General features: G+C 59.1%; 1 protein-coding gene across 1 annotated transcript; it reads left to right on the forward strand.

The window, feature by feature from the left end:
• Positions 1–4,271: 4,271 nt before the first annotated feature.
• On the forward strand, positions 4,272–8,791 carry ZIC2 (Zic family member 2). Its single transcript, NM_001206366.1, is given in 3 exon segments — positions 4,272–5,581; positions 7,422–7,585; positions 7,810–8,791. Coding segments are annotated over 3 exon segments (1,578 nt in total). The 5' UTR covers positions 4,272–4,509; the 3' UTR covers positions 8,152–8,791.
• The last annotated feature ends 682 nt before the right edge of the window (positions 8,792–9,473 follow it).

The following is a 9,473-nucleotide window of genomic DNA, read 5'->3' on the forward strand; positions in this document are numbered from 1 at the left end:
CCTTTTGTTTGCTTGTTTGTTTTTGGCTTCTCCTGGCCAACAAGATGTACCTGAGCATGTGAGTACCCTGTGTGTGCCTCTGCATTGTTTGTAGGCATATGTACACAAAATACTCAGCATACGACAAAAGAAGCCAGTCACCCGTTTACAGAGGCCCACAAACCGCAACGAGGTGTTCAGTGAATGAGTGCCTGGGTGTTTGATGGAATTTACTGGTGTTCTTGTGTGTTTTTTTTGGTTTTGTTTTTGTTTGTTTGTTTGTTTGTTTTGAAGACAATCCGAATTCTCTACTACACTGCCATTCTCTCCACTTGATGGGGAAAGGGTTGCCAGCCCTGGGACCATCCATATACGGAGAAGCCCGGAGTCTCGCTGGCCTAGCCCTGTGCTGGCCCCAGGACATCTGAAAAGCTCAATTTTGGAAAACTTAGAAAGAGAGCAAACGTTTGCCCGATGGAGATGGTTAGGGGTCCCCGGGTTCTGACACCAACACGGCGGGCCCTTCTAGAAACCTGTTGAAAAACTGAATTTCACTCTCAGGGTGCGGAAGTCGGCTGGGTTTTTTTCCTTGGCCAAGGACCTCAAAGGTACTTTTGAGGCAATGACTCTGAAAGCCTTTGCAGGTTTTTTTTCTTTTTTCTTTCTCTCTATCCCTTGCTTTCTTGATCTCTCTCTCTCTCTCTCTCTCTCTCTTCCCCCTCTCCTTCCCTTAAAAACAAAAACAAAAACTGTGTCTTGAAGCGAAGGAGTTCCGCGGTTTGTGGAGAAATAAAGCACTTCTAAGAGGAGACGGCGACGTGACTTTGAACTTGGCTCAGCTCCTGCGTGTCCTGCAGAGAGAGAGAGGTGAACTGGAGCCGGGAACGAAGAGCCAGGAGCGCCCAGGCCGCCGGGTCCCCAGCGGGGATCAGCCGTCCGTCCCACCGCTCGGCCGCGCGGCCCCTGGATCCTGGGCCCGCGAGCGCCCAGCGGCTTCGGCCCGCAACGGGCGCCGAGAAGGGGGAATCCAAGCGAAAGGAGAGAACGGGGCGGGGAGGAGGGGACAGAGGAGGGCGGCGGGGGCGAGTCCGTGGGAAGGAAGGAAAACTTGGAGAAGTCTGATGGTTTGGAAGAAGAAGAGTGAGGTTTGCGGACATGCAGGATTGTTATTCTCACGACCATTATTTCTAAGAAAATATTTTCTTTGGGAAATACTTTCGGGGTAAGCTTTGCCAATTCTCCCCCCTCTTACCCCTCCATACAAATTGATGAATACAAGAAACAAGTGTGAAAGGCTGTGCCTTGGGCAGATTCACTGTATCAGGGCAGCCCTTCTGCCTGGCGTATTTCTCTCTCTCTTTCTCTCTCCCTGGTCCCTTTCTGCCTCGAGGGGCAGTTTGACATTTGCCTTCCCCTCCCCCCTGACAGAGGGAAAGGTGTGCGCAGAGGAGGAACATTTCCTTCTTTCAGAAAAGTCGAGAAGCCCCAGCTTCCGAGCAAAATCCCGGGCTTTCTGACAAGATGCCCGGGCTTTCCTCCTCCTCGCCCCCAGCCCCGGGGCAGGGGCAGGGAAGGCGGGCAGCGGGAGGGCACCGGGCCCCTTGTGCGCGGGGCTGCGGTCAGCTCGGATCTTTTAGGGACCCGCTCAAGCCGGGAGAGGCTGCGTTGTGCGAGCGCAAGGGCCGGGTTCTGCTCCAGATCGCCTGCTGGAGTTCTCTTCCCGCGTTTTCTTTTCTTTTTTTTTGATGGCCTTAATTTCAACTTGAAAATTTGAAATGCGTGTTGATTATTTTCTTCCTTGAATTTTATTTCAACTCCCAGAGATTTTTATTTTTAAAAGCAGTTCTCTCTGCTAGCTAGGCGAAGAAAGGCGCTGGCCTCGGGCCTTCCATTCGCACCTCCGCAGCCTCCGCGGCCCGTCGCTTCCTCTCCGGTTACCTCCAGAGCGCGAGCTTTCGGCCTCGGGACGGGAAACGTCCTCAGCGGCCAACCGGGGACCTGGGACCCAGAGAGCAGCCTCGGGCCCCGCCATCGGCTAGAGCGGAGGGCTGCGGGGGTGGGGGTTCTCGCTTCTGGAGAATGATTTATAAATATCTTCTAGGTTTGAGCCCTACCAGTCTGGAGATTTCTTTTCCCGGGACTCTGATGAGCCTGACCCTCGGCCGAACTCCAGCCTGAGCCTGGCTTGGCCGGGCGCCTCCGGCGTCCCCACACCTCCCACCCTACAGTGGCAGAGGCCCGGACTTCTGGGCACCCACCCCGAGGGTGACACTGTCTTTAAACCGCTTCCAAACAATCCCCTCCCTCGCGGGGGCCGCTGCCCAGTGTTTACAGCCTTAATCAGAGAGGGACGCGAGCGGCGGGAGGAGTGGAGCGCGCCGAGCGCCGGGTGGGGGCCGCGGCCAGGGAGGGGGCCGCGGCCGGGGAGGGGGCGGCGTTTGGGTGAGTGTCCAGAAGGGTGGGAGGGAAGGGCACGTCTGTTTTTTCTAGCCACCCCCCTCCCCATCCTGCACCTGTGTGTTCACTACCCCAGGACAAGTCGACAAAAGTGTGTGTTGGGGAGGTGGGCGAGGATCAGGAGCGTGCCAACACGTCCGGAGATCTGCCCCTGAGCCGCGCGCCCCCCGGCGCCCTCCAGGCGGGGCACTGGGGCTGTAGCCTCCCGGCGCACAGAACCTCCCACCTCGCGGGCCCGGTCGCTAGCCACGTTCTCGAGCAACCAGAGGTGCCCGCTTTCGGTCCCCGGAGAAACGGTGGCTTCTACGGGAGGGCGTGGGCGCAGAGTACGCAACCAAGGGCACTGTGACCCCACCCCACCCCCGCGGCCCAGACCCTCGCTCGGCCGGCCACCGGGCTCGGGGGAGCGCCTCAGCCCGCAGGACGAGGAGCCGTCGCGCCCAGGCGCACGGGGATGCTGAGGGAGAGGCCGGCAGACCCGGAGGGCTGCCACCATCCGCGGCGGCTGGGGCCGCGGGGAGCTGCTGCGGCGCCCGGGCGGAGGGGGCGGGCCGGCCTCGGGGCGGGGGCGCTGGATTGACGGCGCGGCAGCGACCAATGGTGGCGCCGGGCGAGTGGGAGGGCGGGGCTGGAGCCGCCGCTAAAGGGGCGGTGTGAGCAGGAGGCCGGTCCGGGAGCGAGAAGGAGGGAGGCTGGGGCGGGAGACGCGGGGGCGAGGGGGAGGGGAGAGGAAAAGGAGGAGACAAAAAAATAAAAAAATAAAAGGCTGCGGCTTTGGCTGCGCCCCGTGAAATAAACAGAGGCGGAGGCGGTGGCGGTGGTGGTGGCGGTGGCGGTCGGAGCCCACCGCAGCCCAAAGCAGGGACACGCACTTCGCCCTCCGCTTGGGCACTTGCTCCGAACTCCGCTCGGTCCTGGCGGGTGCGGCCGCCCCTCCAGGCCCGGGATTCCCGGGCCGATAGGAGAGAGAGAGGGAGGGAGCGAGCGAGCTGGAGAATACTTTTTTTTTTTTTTTTTGGTATTGTTATTGTTTTTGAGTCCAGCCTCCCCCTCCTCCCCTCCTTCGCCTTCTCCCCTCCCACAGCCCCCCTTCTCCCCCGCCTCCTTCTCCCGCACAACTTAAAGAAAGACGGAGCAGCGCGGCAGCCTCCTTCATCTGGGGGAATCCGGGGCCGCTCGCGAGTTTACTACGTGAGGCGCAGCCAATGCCAAGCGCGGAGGACGCGGAGGGCTAAACACCGCGGCCGCCGAGCCAAACAATACCCGCCGCGCGCGGGGCGGCGCGGGCAGGGCCGCGGGGGAGGGAGCGGCCGAGCGAGCGCGCCGTGGAGAGGGCGCCCGGCCTCCGTCCGCCGCCCCCAGCACCCCCGCCGCGGCCGGGTGGAGCCGCGGGCCCCGCCGGGCTGGGCCGCCGAATCGCCGAGGGCTCCGCGGTCCCCGCCTCGCCCGCCTGCCCGTGCCGCGCGCGGCTGGCGCGCTCGGGCACCTTGGCCCTGCTGCGGCGGTGATCGCATTCTGCAGGCGCCGCTTGGCGCTGCCGGGCCCCGGGACCGCGGGGCGGGCGGGCGAGCGAGCGAGTGAGTGCGTGCGCGCGCGAGTGCGCGCAGGGGTGGGGGCCGCGGCGCTGCGCTCGCCCCCCGCCGACCCCCCTCTCCGCTCGGTTCCCCACGCCTCCCTCCTGCTCCCTCCTCCCGCCCGCCCTCCCCTGCCCTGCCCGCCCGCCCCCGCCGCAGCTCCTTTAATACACTTTGGTTCTCCGCCTGGCTTTGGACTCTTCTCCACCACCTCCTCCTCCTCCTCCCGCGCATCCTCCGCCGCCGCCGCCGCCTCCTCCTCCTCTTCCTCTCCGCGCCTTCGCTCCGCGTCCGGCCGCCCGAGGCACATCCAGGCGGCGGCGGAGGCGGCGGGCGCAGGAGCGCCGCTCGCGGGACTGAAGCCGCCGCCACCACCGCCGCCGCCGCCTGCGCTTGGAGCCGGGCGGCCGCTGGACGCAGCCCCGCGAGCGGGGCGGGAGTGGGAGCCGAGGAAGCGCGGGGTTCGTCGGGGCCGGCGGGGCGGGCGGGCACGCTGGCCATGCTCCTGGACGCGGGGCCGCAGTTCCCGGCCATCGGGGTGGGCAGCTTCGCGCGCCACCATCACCACTCGGCTGCGGCGGCGGCCGCCGCGGCCGCGGAGATGCAAGACCGCGAACTGAGCCTGGCGGCGGCGCAGAACGGCTTCGTGGACTCAGCGGCTGCTCACATGGGCGCCTTCAAGCTCAACCCGGGGGCGCACGAGTTGTCCCCGGGCCAGAGCTCGGCGTTCACGTCGCAGGGCCCCGGCGCCTACCCCGGGTCTGCAGCGGCCGCCGCGGCAGCCGCCGCGCTCGGGCCGCACGCCGCGCATGTCGGCTCCTACTCCGGGCCACCCTTTAACTCCACCCGGGACTTCCTGTTCCGCAGCCGCGGCTTTGGCGACTCGGCGCCCGGCGGCGGGCAGCACGGGCTGTTCGGGCCGGGGGCCGGCGGCCTGCACCACGCGCACTCGGACGCGCAGGGCCACCTCCTCTTCCCCGGCCTCCCGGAGCAGCACGGGCCGCACGGCTCGCAGAATGTGCTCAATGGGCAGATGCGCCTCGGGCTGCCCGGCGAGGTGTTCGGGCGCTCGGAGCAGTACCGCCAGGTGGCCAGCCCGCGGACCGACCCCTACTCGGCGGCGCAGCTCCACAACCAGTACGGCCCCATGAATATGAACATGGGGATGAACATGGCAGCGGCCGCGGCCCACCATCACCACCACCACCATCACCCTGGTGCCTTTTTCCGCTACATGCGGCAGCAGTGCATCAAGCAAGAGCTCATCTGCAAGTGGATCGACCCCGAGCAGCTGAGTAACCCGAAGAAGAGCTGCAACAAAACTTTCAGCACCATGCACGAGCTGGTGACCCACGTCTCGGTGGAGCACGTCGGCGGCCCGGAGCAGAGCAACCACGTCTGCTTCTGGGAGGAGTGTCCGCGCGAGGGCAAACCTTTCAAGGCCAAATACAAACTGGTCAACCACATCCGCGTGCACACCGGCGAGAAGCCTTTCCCCTGCCCCTTCCCGGGCTGCGGCAAGGTCTTCGCGCGCTCTGAGAACCTAAAGATCCACAAAAGGACCCACACAGGTAACCGCGTGGGTCGGGTCGGGGTCGGGGCGCAGAAGGGAGAGAACCGTGGTTAGCTGGCGGGGAGAAACGCGCCGACCGCCATCCGCTGCCCTGGAACGGGAGATGTTTTCGTGTGTGCGAGAGAGAGCCAGCGGCTTGTTGTTGTTGGCGAATGAAAGAATATTATTATTGGGCTGGGTTTTTTCCATGTGCGGAAATTGAGTTTTAAATGATCGAGGTAACATCAAATGCATGCTTCGGGTGATGCAACTGCTTCGTTGGCTCAGCTTCGGTGAATAATTTCCGTCCTAAACAGAACGCAGAAAATAAAAGTAGCCTCCAACTCGGTGCCCGGGAATCGAGTCTAGAGAGGATTTTGCCAGCTTGTCTGAATGTGCTTTTCTGCTCCGGGTGTGCATCTGCGTTTTGAGTGGCTTATGTGTTTTTCCACTTTTTTTTTTTTTTTTTTCTTTTTTTACTACGGGCCCAGACGTCCTTACCCGGACTGTTTCCCATTAAAAAATGAGTCTGGTGTGAGCCGAAGCTGTAAAGCGTTTCTCGTTTTTAAAGTGTTTTTAAAGCCCATCTCGAGGTGGGTCGCGGAGCTTTACGGTGGGTTCGCAGCAGTCTGTGAAATTCTCTTAAGGGGCACCAGAGGGTTTGCGATTCCAAACTTGGACCGACAGCCGGGTCAACGAAAGCCCGGGGCGGCGCGGCCCCGCGGGGCAATCGCGTGAGAAGAGAGCGCCGAGAAAGAACGCGCCTCTCGCCTCATAGATTATTCATCTATGACCAGGTCCCAGCCAAAATCGTGCCAGACGATTTCCTAAAAGAAAGCCAAATGTTTTAGCAACTTCCCCCGTCAATATTTACTCCGAAGTGGGGGTGCGCCAGCGGCCTATTGTTCTCTTCCGGGAAGGGAGGCAGCCGAGGTGCGAGACAAGCTTTTAACAAGGTTTAAAATTTGAGAAATTTATTTGCATGAAATGCTCGCTTTCGAGTCCTGCGTCTGAGCGGATGTCTTTAAGAAACAATTTAGGTGCTAATGGAATTTAACGTTAAATGATCCCCTCTCCAAGTGGAACAATGTTGGAGTTTTCACACCTCTAAATGACTCCAAGCATTTGGAATTCTGGCAACAGAATGCGGGGACCGCCAGAAAATTTAAACAGGGAGTTTCTGAAAGCCTTGGCTGATCCCCCCACCCCCACGGCCCAGCCTGCGCCTCTCTGCAATCTCTCTCAAGTGCTGCCTTATCTCATATTTCTCTCTTCCCCCAAGTTGTCTTCAAAAGGCTGGGAGTGCACCGAGAATTATTGGTTAATTCAATCTGCAGAATTTTGGATGGGAAAAAAAAAAAAAATGCTGGCTCAGTCGCTATCCACAGTACGGTCCCCAAACAACACACAGCATCTCCAAATGTAATTGCCTACTGGCCCCAGAGAGAAGCCGACAGCAGCCTGTGTGATTCTGATAATGCCCCAAATATTTTGTCATAATAACAGCTTCTCCATGGCGAGACCAACTTGTTAGAAGCCGCGAGTCCAAGAAGCCCTGTAAGAAAGGCAGTTAGGCAGGGCTGGGGGGTGGGGTGGGGGCTACCCCAACTTGATCAGAGATGTGAGGAAACGCGAGTCAGCCTAGAAGAAAAGTAAAATAGGAAGTAAAAGCGCGGCGGTCAGGTGGGAAGGCGCAAGGGAGCCCCAGGCCCTTGTCGCCCCTCTTTTCTCCTCCCGGAGGCCTGGTCCCCTTCAAGGCCAAGGGGTGGGGTGGAAGGTAGGGGTTCCCGGGGGCGCGGGGGCTGGTGGTGGTGGTCTCCGGGCGCGCCGGCAGCCAGCGCGCGTGTTCGTGTCCACAGGGGAGAAGCCCTTCCAGTGTGAGTTCGAGGGCTGTGACCGGCGCTTCGCCAACAGCAGCGACAGGAAGAAGCACATGCACGTGCACACCTCGGATAAGCCCTATCTGTGCAAGATGTGTGACAAGTCGTACACGCACCCCAGCTCTCTGCGGAAACACATGAAGGTACCGCCGGGCAGGCGCGAGGAGGGCGAGGCGGCCGGGCTCAACCGCCGGCCCCGGGGTGGTGGGGGAAAGCCGAGTGTCCCGGCCGGGCCCCCAGGGGGATAGGTGGGGGGACACTTCTGGGGATGGGGGGCCACTTCTGGTGGTGGGGGAGGCCCGGCCCCACAGCAGCTGCACTCACACCCAGTCCCCTTTGGTCTCCCCTCCCGGCTTTTGTCTTGCAGGTCCATGAGTCCTCCCCGCAGGGCTCCGAGTCGTCCCCGGCCGCCAGCTCCGGCTACGAGTCGTCCACGCCCCCGGGGCTGGTGTCGCCCAGCGCCGAGCCCCAGAGCAGTTCCACTCTCTCCCCGGCGGCGGCAGCGGCTGCAGCAGCGGCTGCGGCGGCGGCGGCCGTGTCCGCGGTGCACCGGAGTGGAGGCGCGGGCGGCAGCTCCGGTGGAGGCGGCGGGGGAGGCGGCGGCGGCGGGGCGGGCGGGGGCGGCGGCGGCGGCAGCTCCGGCGGGGGCAGCGGGACCGCCGGGGGCCACGGCGGCCTGTCCTCCAACTTCAATGAATGGTACGTGTGAGAGGCCGGGGCGGGGCTGCCTCGGTCCCTCTACTGGTAACAGCGCCGAGAGCACCCCGGTGATCGGTGTTAAAATTCCCAATCTGATTTTTATGATGATGAAAATGATTTTACCAGCAGAAGGATTTTTAAAAGTTCTTGTTGTTGTTGTTGGTTTTTTTTTTTTTTAAATAATCTAGGCATGAAAAGCAATGATATCCCTTCCGGAATCTTTAAAGCTAAAAATATAAAATAAATAAAAAATAAAAAATCATTTTAAAAAACCCATAAAAATATTGACCCAAACCTCCCCTTTGCCTCCCTCCACGCCCCTTTCCCTCCCCATGCCTTTCCCAGTCTTCTGACAAACTGTACATAGTGGACTCCTCTCTTCTCCGAGGTGGTTTTAATGGCTTCTTGGTGTATAGAAGTTTGTCCATTTGTAATTCTCCGGGATTTTGTTCCTCCTGCCTCTCTCCCCTTCCCTTCCCCAAGCGATGGGCTTCTTTCTTTTTCTCTTTTTAATTTCCCCGGTTTCTTTTTAAGTAATGTGGAAGAAAATGGTTTCTTTTGTATTGTGGTATTGAATATTGTGTTCCTTTTTATGAGGCAACTTGATTGTAAACTTCATGCAACTATAGACTGGAAAAAAAAAAAAAAAAAAAGCCGTGCCAAAGTCTCCCTTCTGTTTCTTCAACATGCAGATCCACAGCACTCACATCCACATCACCGCCACCAACGCTTGTGAATGTATTTTTCTGTTAGCTGGGTTTACATGTGATGTTTTAGTGCTTTTGCAAGTTCAATTTGTTAGTTCCTGTATGAAAGATTGTGGGGAGGGGGGGAAGTAAACGTCGTGCCGTTAGCTTTTTCCGTAATAACACCCTTCCTTCTGTAAATACCCGTTACCATATTTATCCATTTGTAATTAAATTATGGTATTAACTTGCTACAGAGGAAACAATATTTATAAAGAATGTTTCTTAACTATAAATATGTACAATTGTGGGCATAAACTGTTTCAGATTTTTTTATTTGAAGGTTTTAAGTGGTTTGATCATTTCTTGTGATATGTTTTGAGAGTAATGCATACAGAAATATAATAAAATGTGTTGAAACTGCACGAACATACTTTTTTTTTTCCTAGCAAAGTTACTCAAGGAAATGGGCAGGAGTAAGCAGAGGGCTGATAGGGGTCTGGGTCAGCTGCCTCATTGAATGGGAGGCACCACCTCGAATTCAGGGGGAAGGTGTATGCCTAGAAACTGGGCCAAACTGCCTCTCTGGCAGAAAGTCTCCAAATTATTTTGTATGTCCTTTGTTTCTGTAGCTGAGAGTGAATTA

Source organism: Bos taurus, chromosome 12 (genome assembly GCF_002263795.3).
Source record: "Bos taurus isolate L1 Dominette 01449 registration number 42190680 breed Hereford chromosome 12, ARS-UCD2.0, whole genome shotgun sequence".
Lineage (NCBI taxonomy): Eukaryota > Metazoa > Chordata > Mammalia > Artiodactyla > Bovidae > Bos > Bos taurus.